General features: G+C 37.5%; 3 protein-coding genes across 3 annotated transcripts; 2 read left to right on the plus strand and 1 right to left on the minus strand.

The window, feature by feature from the left end:
- Positions 1-391: 391 nt before the first annotated feature.
- LOC126590986 (ARM REPEAT PROTEIN INTERACTING WITH ABF2-like) lies at positions 392-5,769 on the plus strand. Its single transcript, XM_050256516.1, has 19 exons — positions 392-746; positions 877-1,037; positions 1,499-1,671; positions 1,752-1,872; positions 1,957-2,034; positions 2,135-2,229; positions 2,355-2,430; positions 2,534-2,641; positions 3,071-3,199; positions 3,312-3,380; positions 3,479-3,538; positions 3,689-3,812; positions 4,131-4,270; positions 4,451-4,514; positions 4,723-4,802; positions 4,888-4,952; positions 5,047-5,164; positions 5,254-5,378; positions 5,466-5,769. The coding sequence occupies exons 1-19, from the start codon at positions 485-487 to the stop codon at positions 5,575-5,577; spliced, it is 2,160 nt and encodes a 719-aa protein (XP_050112473.1). The 5' UTR covers positions 392-484; the 3' UTR covers positions 5,578-5,769.
- Positions 5,770-6,850: 1,081 nt separating this feature from the next.
- Positions 6,851-10,446, plus strand: LOC126590987 (DAR GTPase 3, chloroplastic). Its single transcript, XM_050256517.1, has 9 exons — positions 6,851-7,052; positions 7,187-7,327; positions 7,707-7,823; positions 7,971-8,114; positions 8,210-8,296; positions 8,695-8,810; positions 8,956-9,137; positions 9,632-9,689; positions 9,857-10,446. The coding sequence occupies exons 1-9, from the start codon at positions 6,891-6,893 to the stop codon at positions 9,978-9,980; spliced, it is 1,131 nt and encodes a 376-aa protein (XP_050112474.1). The 5' UTR covers positions 6,851-6,890; the 3' UTR covers positions 9,981-10,446.
- An 83-nt stretch (positions 10,447-10,529) lies between these two features.
- On the minus strand, positions 10,530-12,786 carry LOC126590988 (cyclin-P3-1). The gene is made up of 3 exons (XM_050256518.1): positions 12,477-12,786; positions 11,115-11,522; positions 10,530-11,011 (listed from the first exon to the last, which is right to left on the minus strand). The coding sequence occupies exons 2-3, from the start codon at positions 11,513-11,515 to the stop codon at positions 10,753-10,755; spliced, it is 660 nt and encodes a 219-aa protein (XP_050112475.1). The 5' UTR covers positions 11,516-11,522; positions 12,477-12,786; the 3' UTR covers positions 10,530-10,752.
- Between the last annotated feature and the right edge of the window lie 2,955 nt (positions 12,787-15,741).

Here is a 15,741-nt window from a genome sequence, read left to right on the forward strand (position 1 = left end):
TTGTTTCTTACTCTCCCTCTCACCACTATTTTTTATCAATCACTTTTGCATATATAAAACACAAAAATTGAAAAATTAAAATTGCAAAATGGTTACCAAATCTATCAAAAGTGGCCCTAAGAATGAGGGCCCAGCACTTATCTAAATACAACCAACAACCAAATACAAAGCCCAGCCCACCGTTTCTCAATAGGCCCAAGTCACGCCCTTTTTTACCGAAGCCCATTAAGAAAAATAAACAAGATTTTTAAAACACCAGGCCCAAATTAGTAAAGTCCATATCAAACCGAAAACAAATTTACTTTGGCGGGAGCCAAAATTTGTATTAATCCTCTCAAATTTATTTAGGCGGGAGCTCAAAAATTTAACGGCGTGATATAAAAGCTCGTCCGACCAGATTTACTTCTGAAATTCCCATCAACCGCACTTTTATTCCCAAACTACCCCCGACCCCTCTCTAAATTTACCATTTCTCCCACACTCCATGGAACGCTCTCAGGCGCGAACCGTCACTACCAGAAGAGGGTTGAAGCGGAAGCTCGAAGAAGACTTCAGAGATGAGAGGATCGAGGGCGAACCAGACCGGAAAGTCCCGGCCGTCGTCGAACTGCAAGACGATCGGCCGGATCTCGTCGCCCGGGTTCGCGAGCAGGTCCGGATTCTGGAGTCCAAATTCTCGTCCGCGCAGCCCGACCGCCTCCTTGCGAAGCAGGCCGCCCATGGCCTTGCTCTCACCGCCAAAGAAGGTAGCGTGCTGCTTGTTGTCTTTTATTTTGGCCGGTGTTCTTGGAGTTAACTGTTTGTTCATCTTTAATCTGAGCGAAATCTTGTGAGATTGTTTGGGGCTTAGGTTTTTTTTTGGTAATTTGGATGCAGAGGAGCTTGTGGACATCGTGGTGGACTGTGGAGCAGTTCCGGCGCTTGTTAAGCATCTGCAGGCGCCTCCGCCGGCGACAGACGGCCGAAAAAGCCCGATCCCGTACGAGCACGAGGTCGAGAAATACTGTGCTTATGCCCTGGGGTTTATTGCCATTAAGGTGAATTTAACACCGTATTAGCATTCTTTTGGTACTTCATTACATTTTTACAGTGACTTAATTTGTTTCCTTTGTGACCGAAAGGTCATGGGTTCGAGTTGTGGAAACACTCTCTTTGCAAAGCAAGGGTAATGCTCTGTATGATAGATATTCCAGCCCGACCCTCGTAAAGTAGGAGCCTTGTTGGTTTGGTGTTGCCCATTTTATTTTGTTTTGCTTGTTCTTGTATCCATTTGTAATATATTTTTTTGGTATGTTAGATCTTATGAGGATTGTAAATATTTAGGGCATTAACTTATGTTATGATGTTCTGTAAAAAAATACCTTCACTGCAATGCAAATGTTTGATCTCTTAGCGGGTAGCTTGTTCTTGATTAGATTTCGAAAAGAAATCTGTTTTATCTCACTTTTTGCTCTGTTATTGATGGGTATTGTTCTGTATCTGTGTTTATGTTATTTAGCCGGAGTATCAACAACTCGTGGTTGATGCCGGAGCTTTACCGCATCTTGTTGATCTGCTAAAAAGGCACAAGTGGGGAAGTGACTCACCGGCACCTGATGCTGTGATCAGGAGAGCTTGTGATACAATTGCTCACCTTGCCCATGAAAATAGCAACATTAAGAACCTTGTCAGGTCTGTTTTCTTCTACTGTCCTGAGTCTCATATTAAAGAAAGTCTCAGTACTTATGGCTTTGTTTATCTTTGAACTTCAGGATTGAAGGTGGAATTCCTCCTCTTGTTCAACTGCTTAACTTCTTCGACACAAAGGTACAGATAGCGGCTGCAGGGGCCCTTCGGACTCTGGCATTTAAAAATGATGAAAACAAGAACCAGGTATTTAAGTTTACCTTTTTGAGATGTTACATAACTGATTTTGGAATCTTTAGTATCTAGCTGATTTGAATTGCAAAATTCCAGATTGTAGTAGAGTGCAATGCTTTGCCTACCCTGGTACTAATGCTTCGATCTGAGGATCCTGTGATGTCTTTTGAAGCGGTGAGCTTCGAGATATACTTAATATTTCTTCTCTCGTAACTTGAGAGTTATAACCTCATTGTTCTGTAAGCTCTTGCTGAAGTTTTGTGGGGATTATCAGGTTGGTGTAATAGGCAATCTTGTCCACTCATCCCCACACATCAAGAAATTAGTACTTCTTGCTGGTGCTTTACAACCTATTATTGGATTGCTCAGGTAATTCTGAAATATTGCAACATGTAATTTTTCCTTGGAACAATCATGTTATTATCATTTTTGCCTGAAAAATATACTTAGGTTTCAAACAATGACAACTCTGTTGTTTGTTACTTCATTGACAGTTCTGAATGTACTGAGAGCCAAAGAGAAGCTGCTTTATTACTTGGCCAGTTTGCTGCAGCTGATACAGATTGCAAGGTAAAATAAAACCATTTTGGTTAATCCTTGTGTCTTTTACCCTTATACTCTTATCGTATGATACATGATATTGTTAGATGTTATAACTACATGGTCAATGCAGGCACACATTGCTCAGAGGGGTGCTTTAAAACCGTTAATTGAGATGCTTAAGTCACCTGATGCACAGGTTCAGGAGATGTCAGCCTTTACGCTTGGGAGGTTGGCACAGGTTAGTATTATTACTCTTTTTCATTGTTTATTCTCTTAATGCATACATATAGGAAAGCACAATAAGACAGTTTGAAGTATCATATTAGCGACTGGATGTTAAACAGTCCTAGAACTCATTTTTACTTTGCTTGTGTAAAAAGTATCTATGGTAGGGACCCTAATAAAGTATGGTACTTTTGGATTGTTTTGTACTTTTAGAAAAGGGAAAGATTGCAGTATTACACGCATGTCTAATTGTAATGCAAGTTTCTTTTTATTAGTGTTAAATCTCTTGTTGGCTATATAGTTTTTTCATCATAAATGCTTACTGGCATGTGGTTACTTGCCAACTTTGTTTGTCTGTCGTTAGATTGTTTTACTTGTTTAAGTGGTGGTTAAATTTTAAGGAATATACAACTTACCGGATTCCTCAATGATTTCTTATTAGGACATACATAACCAAGCTGGCATTGCTCACAATGGTGGTATAATGCCTCTAATCAAGCTTCTTGATTCAAAAAACATCTCTCTGCAACATAATGCTGCATTTTGTCTATATGGTCTTGCAGATAATGAGGTATAGTTTGCTGTTCCTTGCTTCAGTTACAGTTTGTAGTGCATGCAGTTTTCCTCTATACATCTTTTAATCTTGTATGAAAGTGAGATTTATTTTGAGATTTATTTTGCAGGATAACACTGCAACTATAATAAAGTTTGGAGGTGTTCAGAAATTCCAAGATGGAGTATTCGTTGCTCAAGTAATTTTCCCCTTAAAAAAAACGTTATATGATATTAAGTTGGTTTTTGTAGGTCATGAATTATTGCCTAAATGTCTTTTACTATTTGATACTTTCAGCAAACCAAGGAATGCGTGGCAAAGTCATTGAAAAGACTAGAGGAGAAGATTTGTGGACAAGTGAGTTCTTTCACATTGGACTGTCTTTTTTTTTTTTTTTTCTCTGCTGTTCGGTGATTATTTCATTTTGTAATGTCATCTTGTGCTCGTATCACATGACAGACATTTGTTTAGTATGTTCCAAATTCCTTACCTGATTTCCCTCAACAGGTATTAAACCATCTGTTATATATGATGAGGGTTGCAGATAAGGCCACTCGAAGAAGAGTGGCTTTGGCTCTTGCTCATCTTTGCAACCCTAGTGACAGCGAAAGCATTTTTATTTCTAACAAAGGTATGAATCTTATGCGTTGAAATTTTCCTAGGATTCTGTATGTTGCATCTTTAGAGATTTGGTTATTTAACTGCCAGACAGCATGTCTGATGTCAATAAAGCATCAGAAGTTCATAATGTGCATGCTTGCTTGGTTTAATGGGGCTTTTTCCTTTCTTTGTTTGCTTGTATGTTTTCACTCAGTGTTGTAACTGAATTGCCTCAAAATATAGAACTTTAGGAATCAGAAAGTTTGGTTTATCTTACCTTGCTGATATTATAAGTTCACCACATTTGGTTCCAAGAATTTGATCTTTTGCACAAATTCGTTACTTGCAGGATTAGAGTTGCTTTTAGGGCTTCTTAAGTCTCTGCAGTATAAGGAGAAACATGATGGTTCTTTGGCCTTGTACAAATTGGCTACAAAAGTCACTTCACTCGCTCGCATGGATGCAGCTCCTCCATCACCCTCCCCACAGGTATTTTCTTGAGGTCTAATTGGTTTAGTGGGCATGTAATTTTGCGACTTTACTTTTAAGTCTGCTAGGGACACTATATAATTTGGAAGACGTGTATATTATTTTTGAGCGGTACTATTGTCATACTTTGTCATGGAGTTTGATGCACTTTCTGATATGGTAGACGTGATCTATTTTCAGGTGTATTTGGGTGAGCAATACGTAAACAATCCTACCCTTTCCGACATCACATTCTTAGTTGAAGGTGGGCATTGTTCTTTTGCATATATATATATATATATATATATATTTTTTTTTTTTAGTAATGTGGTGCCTAGAGCCAAAGAAAACTCTTAAGGTACAAGTCTTGGCTGAGTAAACCATCTCTATCATTGAACAACACCATAACAAGATAGTTTAGTCACTTAATAGTAATTGTACAGTAATACGTTTGTATGATTTACTTCTATCAGGTAAACGGTTCTATGCCCACAGAATTTGTTTGCGTGCCTCATCTGATGCATTCCGTGCCATGTTTGACGGTGGTTACAGAGTAAGAATTGAGTTATACTCGTATCTTTATTGGCCTTTTCCACTCGTTGATTCTCTGAATGCAATGCCAAAACGATGTATTGTAGGAGAGAGATGCAAAGGACATAGTGATTCCAAATATTAGATGGGAAGCCTTTGAATTGATGATGAGGTAGAAGTTCTACCCCTGTTTAAGAACTATAGTGTAATCGCTAATGCACCTGAGTTTCGGCCCTAACAGTCATTATGATCCTGTCTGTTCCCAGATTCATGTACACGGGATCGGTAGATGTCACTTTGGATATAGCTCAGGATCTCCTCAGAGCTGCTGATCAGTATCTTTTGGAGGGCCTCAAGCGGCTCTGCGAGCATGCCATTGCTCAGGTGCGCTACCTATTAAAGTTGTTGGTGATTATTGATTACTCTTCTGTTTTCCCGGTTTAGTCTGATTGCTTCTTACTACGCTTATTAAGGACATCTGCGTGGAAAATCTTTCGCTCATGTTTGAGTTATCGGAGGCATTCAACGCCATGTCGTTACAGCAAGCATGCATTCTATTTCTACTGGAGCAATTTGAGGAATTGGTTGAGAAACCATGGTAAGCAGTGCCTTTCTCTCTTTAAATCTGTGTCCGCTGTCCAGCAAGCATTACAGTAACATGAAATCTTGTCATGAAAATACTCAGGTATCCGACGTTGGTGGACCGTGTGATACCAGACATTTGCACATTTTTTACTAATGCGCTTAAGATGCCAATCGAGGCAACCTCGCAGCAGCAGCAGGAGGCAATGGCATAGATGCGTAGGGCAATCGTAGTGTCGATTTTTGAGAGTATGGAGATAGAGGAGCAGAAATGTACAGAAAGTAGTAGATATCATTTTCTGTGAGTGTTGTTACAGAAGTAGGTAGCTTCTGTTTAGTTTCTTAGTATGTAAACATGCAATGCCATTTGGCTTATGGAATGCGCAGCAGATTGCACATTGTGATTAGCAGTAAGATTTTCATCGTTTATTTTCTTTATCTCCTTTACTTATTGGAGTTTTAACGAAACATCTTCACTTTTAACGAAAATGATATTTTTACTCTAAAAAGTCATTTTTGGTACTATTTATTTATGATATTTTTGTTTCCTGTTGATTAAAATTCAAAGTTTTTAAATCATTTTCATTAGTTTTCTTTTACTTATTTGCTTACTTAACCTTGCAATAATATTTTATTTTTTATCTATTCGATAATGCAATAAATTTTAGAATTTTAGAACTTTTTCAATACATATTTTGAATTTATATGCAAGTCTTGTAGTCAATTATCTAAAATTTGATTCTGAAACTTTTTGGATCCGACCGAAAATTACCCTGTTAGAAGGAAATGATCCTTTCTGGATCTCTTCCTCCTAATCCACAAAGTTCAAGGATTTGGGCTATTGAAATTTAATTCAATGGTTACAAATAGAGGTTCATTTTAAAAGTTATAATAACTTTAGTCATTGAATCAAATTTCAATGATCTGGATTTTCGAAGTTGGTGGATTAGGAGGAAGAGATCCAGAGAGGATCCCTTTCCCTGTTAGAAAATGTTTTTAGAAAGTCAAATTATAATGGTGAAATAATAATTATAATTGATGAGATAATTTAAAGTTTTATGTCAAATTTTGTGTGTTTTCAATCAAATTGTTAAATATTGTTTTCTTATTAATGTATATTTTATATTTTATTTTTTTTGTCAAACCATAAGTTTTGTTAGATTAGCAGCGACGAGATTCGAACCCACGCTGTCATGCAGTAAATTTTTAAATGGTTGTATTTATTAATAGAATTGTAAAACAAAATTTGTATTCGTTGAAATGTAGTGCAACAAGAGATCCATCATTAAATTAATAAAAAAAAATTTAACGTTGATGTCAAATAACATTTCGGTTGAAAGAATTTTTTATATCAAATAGGCACAATGACATTCCCACCTAAGCTTTTGCTGCATTACCCTTTGCCTTGCCGTTTCAAAGAGGCTACTTCGGTCAAAGCCTTGAGAGAGACGACATGCCGTTTGCTAAATTTTAGTTTTAAATCCGACCATTATCCAGTAGCAACAGTTTCAGAGACCTACAGCAGCTAATGGCCATGGCTATTCAAGTAGCAGGCCTCCGGCTGCCCAACTCCTCCTCCTCAACCCACACTCACTTTCTTCTCTGCCGGAACAACAATCTGAAACCACCGCCATCCTCCACCTCTCTCTCCGCCACGGCTTCTCTCTCATCCCCACCTCCCTCAATCCAGGCAAGAATTTGCAGTTTCCTTTTCATGTTTTTTTAAACCACAAAAGGGTTTCTGTTTTGTGGTTGAATCTTTTCTGGGTGGATCATTTGAGTTGAACGAATCGATATTTCTGAGAAACCTTTATTTTTTGGCAGATTATTGGTGGCGGGAGAGCTCCGAGCTGGTACGAAAATGGAGGTGCCAATCTGGATGGGTTCCAAGAGAGGGATGATGATGACTGGTGTGACCTGGATGCTGAACTTTATCACTGGACCAGGCAACTGCGTCCTGTTCAGGTAACCCACGATTCAATTATTCAAGAATTGGGAAGTACTTTCAGAAAAACACTTTTTCTGATAGGTGCTTTTTAGTAGACGCACTTTTATTAGAAGCATGACCTAATATAATTGGATTATTCAAGAATTGGGAAGTTATAGTTTTTGGGAAATATGCACAAACCGAACTGCTTATAAATTTTTGATACAAAATAAAGCTGGAGAGACACTGAACAGATGGTTTATGGTCACTAAACAGTGGTTTATTTACGGCTTATTGTCTGTTTAGTGTCCCCAGTTCTGTGTTTGGTTAAAAGTTTGTGACAGATTCTATATGTGGATATTCCTCCGTAGTTTTCTAAAGGTGATATGCTTATATGCTTGCTGCATAATTGGACAGTGGTACCCAGGTCACATTGCTAAAACGGAAAAGGAACTCAAAAACCAACTCAAGTTGATGGATGTAGTGATAGAGGTTCGAGATGCGAGAATTCCTATGTCAACTAGTCATCCACAGGTCCGAGCTCTTTATGAAATTATGAAATTGTCGCTTCTTGAGTTGATCGTTGTCATGCTTGTAACCATGAGCTGGTATTCAAAACTATTCAGCCTTCACCCTTTTCTTAATTTATGTAAACTTTTGTCTCTATTTTCTTGTGAACAGATGGATCTGTGGCTTGGTAATAGGAAAAGAGTTTTGGTGTTGAATAGGGAAGACATGATATCCACGGCAGACCGGAATGCTTGGGCTACCTATTTCGCAAGGGAGGGAACGAAAGTTGTGTTTTCAAATGGAAAACTTGGAATGGTACCAGTACCACCCTTATAAGAGAATCCTTTTTCAGCTTTCCCTAAATTAAAATGCTATAGCAGAATTTGATTTCTTAAACGTGGCAAGTACAGGGAGCTATGAAGTTAGGCCGGTTAGCTAGATCACTAGCAGCAGATGTGAATGTCAAACGCAGAGCCAAAGGACTTCTTCCACGTGCGGTGGGTTCCTTATACGTTCTTTCTGGTTTTTAGTTTTGAAATTTCCAGTTCACGAAACTGACAACTAGGAACTGGGGTAATGAACTATCTTTGCCTAGCGTTACAAACTGTCAAAAAGAGCCATATATTCGTAAATGATTTTATCTAGTTAATGATTTTGATTACAAATCGGATAATATTAGTGGTCAACGGGTCTGGTGAGAGTACTTATGTTAATTAGTAATTGGATGAACTTTTGGAAGGCAAACTGTGCCCTAACAAAATAGTTCTTGTGTTATATAGATGAGGGAAATGGGGAACTGTAGTTTTGCTTTAATCCAAAGAATATAATTACAGCTATCAGTTGATGCTTCATATAGGACTTATGATCAGTGATAAGAATTCCTTTTTACAAACAGGTACGAGCTGGTATAGTTGGATATCCAAATGTTGGGAAATCGTCTTTGATTAACCGTTTGCTGAAGCGAAGAATGTGCGCAGCTGCTCCAAGACCTGGAGTGACAAGAGAATTGAAGTATAAACTTCTGCTTTGGTTACTTAGACATGCATATAAGATGCAATTAAGATTAGGGAAAATGAAACCACATTTCAATGAAGTTAACATACTAAATTCTTCAATATATTTTTCTTCTTATGTAACTTTCTTGTACCTGTTTAAGGTGGGTTCATTTTGGGAAAGATCTTGAATTGCTAGACTCTCCTGGCATACTCCCTATGCGGATTAGTGATCAAACAGCAGCAATAAAACTTGCTATTTGTGATGACATTGGAGAGAGATCCTACGGTGTTGCTGATATTGCTGCAGTACTGGTCCAGATGCTTTCAAAGCTTCCATCAGTAGGTATGTATCACATTTCTTTTTCAGCTCAATCTACTAACCTCTGACGGTACTTGTCAATGTGGCCTTTACATTGGAAATTTTCTTTCAAACGAGCACACCGGGTGCCATCTTTTTGCCACCTTTTGTAAGGTATCTCAATGTCTGTTAGCTTATGGGAACAATAATGTTGTAGAAGCTAAAAATCAGCTCCAGTCACCTCTAACGTTTGTGTAGAGTATATAATTTTGTGGATGAGTAAAATAGGCCAATTTGGTGAGCCCGGGAAGTTCAATTCTATGGGGTTTCAGTTACGTAAATCTATGTCATGGTAACTGAAAATACAGTAGATTGGAATCAAGGTACTTTAGTACTTTGGATGTTCGGTCCCTATATTTCAGAACAGATCTCTACATCTAAAAACTATATTTCAAATTTGAGATTTATCTTTCATATGAAATCTTTGAGATATATTTTGTCTTGGTGTTCACTGCCTCCAATCATTCTCAATTTCTCAGGTGTAAAGGCTCTTAACAACCGCTACAAGATGGATGCTGATGGTCACTGTGGAAAAACGTATGAATCCGAGTTTCTATTTAACATCTGTATTTTCACTTGTAATAAACGATTTGGTTAAGAATCAGTTCCTCTCAAGATTCAGATACCAAGCTAGCAAATTGAAGAAACCTCATGCGCATAAAGTGGGTATAAGTTTTCTAATCTCTGCTAATTTGTAATCGCAGATATGTTCAGAAGCTTGCCGTTCACATGTTCAATGGGGATAGTCATCAAGCAGCATTTCGTGTGTTGTCAGATTTTCGGAAAGGGAGGTTTGGTTGGATCGCGCTCGAGAGGCCTCCCAGATGATATTTTATTGGGACGACTTGGTGGTAGGCAAGTAGTCAAGCTTCACAGGTCACTCTACAAACATAAAAAGAACCCCAATCGCCGACATGCACAAGTTAAACATCTTCATGGAGTATCAAAGTCTAGGCAAGTGAAGATGCCGGTGCCACGAAGACTAAAACCCAAGCTTCATCTTGGAGTAAAAACGTCGATTGAGGAGACAGCCATGAAAAGTTTCATAGCCTAAGCCGGGAGATGAGCATATAGGCAATGCTGGCTCGCCCTCGTAAGGTATAACATATATACTCAAAACAATATCAAGTTTTTGTAAACTAAATCTCAACCGGAGGCCTCTTCGTGTATTTCATCTCGGGTGCATGCCCCAAAGACTCTTACTTTGAAGACGGGCACACTGCTGTGTAGCGTATATGTAGTAATTCGCACGAATAATTGAAAATCCGGTTTGAAAAGCCGTACTTTCAACGGAGATTTTGATTTTTTTTTTTGTGTGATTTTGCTGTGTCTTGTATCACACGCAAGTTGTAAATCCAGTAGTTGCAAAGTTGCTACTAAACAAAAAGGAAAACTCACCTGCACACTATTTCTTACCCATACAGTTGAACAATCTGTTTCTTCTACACTTGGACAACAAGGAAACCGAAACTTTGCACAAAACGAAAGCGATATACTAAAATTATTGTTCACTCGTTTTACCTAACAATCGGAATTTGTGTAACTCAATGAAATTCAGAAAATTCGTGTAATAAACGTTGAGATGATACGACAATCTGTGTCATCTCGCAACTGTGCGAGCGTAAGTTGAATCTTCCTTTTTCGACTTCGACCAATTCTCTTTGATCCCGCAAGCTTGGATTGAGCGTTCGATCTGGACTCCTGCAGCTTCTTTTTCCAGTTGAGAGCAATATTTTGTGAATGTCTCTAGATTAACTTGCAGTCTGAAATCTATCGTAAACAAGAACTTCATTTCCAACCTATTCAACTCCGCTGTGCTCACTCCTCCCACTTTTGCATAGTATGCGTTGTTGAAGAATCTGCAAAACCGCGTTTGAATCTTTAATGTCAGAAGCATTTCCAATAACGAGATACAATAACGAGATGATTCACATAAATCAGATTCTATGATTTAGTACTTACGCGTCATCCATAAATTTCGCCGCTAGCATTACACTCGTTATCAGAAGCCGGTGAACATTGAAAGAAGTTAAATGCACTTCTGTGCACTTAAGATATCTGTCAACATAGATCTGCGCAACAACGAAGCACGATGGGCTACAACCAGAGTACTTACAGATGCGATCAATATACTGTCGAATGCTCAGAGGGGGTGCTCTTAAACCATGAAATATGGTTATAACTTCTTTAATATTTGTTGTCTCCAATAGCATCTCGTTCCTTTGAACAGATCTCTCGAGAATTGAAGAGAGAGGTGACAGCACCCGAGGAGTTTTCACTACACCTTTGCCCGATGTCGTAAGCCCCAAGGAGAGGTAAACATCTGAACTTCCATTTTCATTGTCAAGTGCTAAAGTTCCCATATTCAAGCTGCAAAGTAAAACATTGATTTAGCGAAAATGAACAAGTCATCCGGCATGTCTCTGCAAATTGTAGCCCAAATACAATACGCGTTACATGTTCTATATTTTGGGTACGACAGAAGTTTCATTGAACACACAACGCAGCATTACGAAAAACTATTGTGAGGTAGCATTAAAAGTACTGGGACGAAAGAACTAAACAACATCTTTACCCCGAAAGGAAAAACTACGAAAGAGCATGTGGAAGCACTTTATGTGGAAGCACTTTTACCTTCTTTGTTATTATTCTTGAAATATTTCTAAAAATTGGTTTCTAAATCCTAAATATTTGCTCCTCTTATCAATTGCAGACACTGAATAACATCTAAATCTAAATTTATAGAAGTATTAGCCGATTTCCCCCTGAACTTGTCTCAACTTACATTAATAGCCAACTACCCAGTTAGACTTTCCAATTTTCCATCCATTTTATATTATTTTGATTCCTGAGTAGTAATCCAAGTGATCCAATTCTAGCACCAACTTCCTACCCACTTTCTCTACTCATAAAAAAAAAAGCATTGAAATCTGAAACAGCTACTAAAATTATGAACTTGAAGCTGTATAGAATGTCCAAATATATGAAGCTGAGACTAATTTATCATCAAATGCTCCAAAAATTTGAATCCCAAAAGCAAATTTCTCAAAAAATATAAGAACTTGAAGTCAAATAATCAATAGAATTACAAACCCAGAAAAGGAAATCAATAAACTCAACAAACCAAGAACAACCCACAAATTATCTGATCAAGAAACATAAAAAGGAACAAGCTTTTTCATCAAATCCCAATTCAGAAGATGCAAGATCCAAATCCCACGTCCCCAATCAATGAATTTAAACAATGCTGTTCATGCAGGGCATATGAGAATAACTTAGAGAGAGAGAGAGAGGGGGGGGGGGGAGGGAGAGAGTTTTGCTTACATGAACAAGCAAAGGCAGAACAATAGTAGCTCATGGAGTTTCTTCTTCCTCCTCTCTGGCGCCAAATCACCTTTATGCAAACAATCTGCTGCAGAGTCAGGAGGAGAGAGAGACAGAGATGAGAGAGAAAGAGCTTTGCTTTGCTTTGCTTTCTCTATGCAATCCCCAAGGCAAAGGCAATGCTACATCTACTCCCTCTTCCTCACTCTCTCTCTCTTCACATGGAAGGGGAGATCTCTCTGTGTCTATCTCTCTCTAAATTTGCATAAAAGAAGGTGTCGGTGTGTACTCAACACCAATTTTTATTAGGGATGGGCTGCAAAGACTTCTTATTATTCTTGCCTTCTCAATGGTGAAGTGGGACCCCTCAAGACTGCCTTTCCTTTTCTTTTACACCGCAAATGGAGGAGGTGGATGATTGCACTCAAAATTATAATTTATAGTTATTTAAATTTTAGTATTTAGCTTTGCAAATTTAATTCCTTGTAATTAAAATATAGGAAAACTTTACTTTACAATTTACATCCTTCTAAATAGGCTTCACAATTTCTTAGATGATTTATTAATTCGACACGAAAAGAAAATAACAGATTTTGAGTCGATCCGTTAACAAGTTAGATTGTCATCGGGTCGTTGTTGAGTCACCCCTTAAGAATCCAATAAAATATCGTTTGTCAGATTTAGACATTAAGTATGATAATTTTTGGTGTGACCTGTTAATCTGACACAAAACGGTACGACTCGTTAACTAATGGGGTTATTATCTGATAATCTATTAAGAATCTTTTAAGATAACGAATTTGACACGACACAACTCGTTAAAATATACATGTATGACACGAAAATGATACATGGTTTGTTTGCCATGTCTATTTCCAGAGAAAAAGTGAAAGTGCTAAGAAGCGGCCAATACACGTGATGAAAGATGTAAATATCAAATAAATTTCCCTTGTGCATTAGAAATTTTCGGTAAATAAAAAGGGGTGTGATATCCACATATCCCATTTTACTTTTCACACATCTTTTTAATTTTCGGCTATCAGATTAGATGAATTGAAGATGATCAACGGACAGAAATTATCAAGATGTGTGTAAGAAGTAAAATAGGATAAAAACCCAGAAATTACCTTATGAAACTCAATACATGTATTTACAGTGTAAAATTTTGTTTTGTTTGTCGTACATGATGAGGACCCATGTGCATTGTGTAAGGTAGGAGGCCAGGAGAGTCCTTTACTAAATAAAAATGTGAATAATCCAAATTCTTAAATATAATTCTATTTCTCCGTTAATAATGCCACAAGATAGGACATGACACCTTTCAGCGGGTCACTTGTATTGATAATGATTGGCAACCATAAGGTGTGGATCTTGATTAATCCCTAATTGTTAATCAAGTTCAAATACGTTTATCATTCATCTTCTCTAAATCTCCGTGTTTGGAACAGTGGAATTTGACAATTTGGACCGAACAAGAGGGAGAGTTCTGAACCATTCAAAGAGTTCGTTTTATGTGATCTGGATCAATGTAATAGGTTAATGAGAACTGCATAATTGAAATTAAGATATTTGAATTTTCAAATTTAGTGACTCTAAACACAGAAACTCAGAAATGATCTCTCTTCTTTATGATCCATTATCATTATCCAAGTGGGGTGACTAGTTTTCCTCCTTTTGTTCTTACGGTTTGATTGGATTTTGAATAACCTATCACTTTGGAAATATCTAATCTCACAGTTTTACTCAAGATTTTTTCCTTGTCATTTCACGTTACGTTTTTTAGTGAAACACTCATACATGGGTATATCTCAATGATATTCTTAACTTTCACCATCAATTAACATTCGATATTCCTACCATTTACGTGATGATTAAGGCACTTTCAATATTATACACTTATTTTCTACGGAGTAAATTGTGGTAATGATCCTTTAACTTAAACTAAATTGGAGTAATGATCTATCAACTAAAAATCTATTAGGTCATCTCCAACTGAAGGGTCCAGAGGGCCAGACGGCTCGTGGAATCTAAGAAGGTCCCACGGAATCTGAAAGGGCTGGCCAGAAAAACTCTTAATCCTGTCAGTTATAATCGATATGAATGCTAAAACTAAAATTTGAATCCAATAGCTAGTCAGCTAACCGTTGGATTAAATTTTTTTTTTTTTTTTTGGGACCATTTTTTTTTGTTTTAAATTCTTAAAAATTCTAATTTTTTTCCTATAAATACCTAAAATATTCATTCACCATTCCTACACCATTAATTTGTAGTTTTTAAATTTAATTTGTCGTTTTTAAATTTAAGTTGTAGTTTTTAAATATAAGTTGTAGTTTTTTAATTTAAGTTGTTTTTAAATTTAAGTTGTTGTAGTTTTTAAATTTAAATAATCAATTGTGTTTGGCCTTATGACTCTAGGTTGGAGACAGTTTTTTGTGATAGGGCTAAAACAAGCCCTATAACCCTTTGGCCATCGGTTGGATACGGAGGCAAATATGGTCATGTACTGTTCATTAAAATATTAATATCTTGGAGCGCCGGAGGGCTAAAACGAGCCCTCTGGCCAACCCTCGATTGGAGATGGCCTTACCATTGGTCCCTCAACTCATCAAAACGTGCAGCTATGGTCCCTCAACTAAAAATTCATTACCATTGGTCTCTCAACTTTAATCAAACTGGAGAAATGGTCCCTTAACTTTAACCCTATTAGAGCAATAATCCCTAAACTTTAACCCTCATTTTGATAAAATTCCGACGAAGTTGACGAAAAGAACCGTAGCTACACATTTTGATGAGTTGAGAGACCCCAGCTGTAGTAATGGTTCTTCCAACATAACTTATTTTGACAAAATTCTAACCAAATTGACGAAAATGACCATAGCTACACATTTTGATTAGTTGAGGGACCAATGGTAATGAATTTTTAGTTGAATGATCATTGCTCTAATTTAATTAAAATTAAAGAATTATTGCTATAATTTACTCTTTTTTATGACAACATATGAAATTTGAAAAGTCACGTGATGAGTGAAACGCTCACACGTGAAGAACAGTTAATGCTTGAGATTGTTCCCAACAGCTGGCATTTGGCATTCCGCATTGGCATAGGGCTGAGGGGGACAAGTGAACGTAAGGCTGCACGTAACAAGTTTCTTAAAAGTTTTGTTGGCATCCCCTCCTCATTGGTCCTCGATTCCAGGCCAAAATTACAGTCCGGTGGGTACAGCTGGCATATGTCGGATCCCACCGGCTTAGAAATTTGGACTGC

This window comes from Malus sylvestris, chromosome 11 (genome assembly GCF_916048215.2).
Source record: "Malus sylvestris chromosome 11, drMalSylv7.2, whole genome shotgun sequence".
Lineage (NCBI taxonomy): Eukaryota > Viridiplantae > Streptophyta > Magnoliopsida > Rosales > Rosaceae > Malus > Malus sylvestris.

What these genes read in the sequence shown, in the direction of transcription:
- LOC126590986 (XM_050256516.1), top strand. Translation starts at nt 485, where the DNA reads ATGGAACGCTCTCAGGCGCGAACCGTCACTACCAGAAGAGGGTTGAAG. An exon ending in ATGGTCTTGCAGATAATGAG is followed by an intron (nt 3,200 to 3,311) that starts GTATAGTTTGCT and finishes TTTATTTTGCAG; the next exon opens with GATAACACTGCAACTATAAT. An exon ending in CATCACATTCTTAGTTGAAG is followed by an intron (nt 4,515 to 4,722) that starts GTGGGCATTGTT and finishes TACTTCTATCAG; the next exon opens with GTAAACGGTTCTATGCCCAC.
- LOC126590987 (XM_050256517.1), top strand. Translation starts at nt 6,891, where the DNA reads ATGGCCATGGCTATTCAAGTAGCAGGCCTCCGGCTGCCCAACTCCTCC. An exon ending in CAAATGGAAAACTTGGAATG is followed by an intron (nt 8,115 to 8,209) that starts GTACCAGTACCA and finishes TGGCAAGTACAG; the next exon opens with GGAGCTATGAAGTTAGGCCG. An exon ending in AAGGACTTCTTCCACGTGCG is followed by an intron (nt 8,297 to 8,694) that starts GTGGGTTCCTTA and finishes TTTTACAAACAG; the next exon opens with GTACGAGCTGGTATAGTTGG.
- LOC126590988 (XM_050256518.1), bottom strand. Translation starts at nt 11,515, where the DNA reads ATGGGAACTTTAGCACTTGACAATGAAAATGGAAGTTCAGATGTTTAC. An exon ending in GCGAAATTTATGGATGACGC is followed by an intron (nt 11,012 to 11,114) that starts GTAAGTACTAAA and finishes GCGGTTTTGCAG; the next exon opens with ATTCTTCAACAACGCATACT.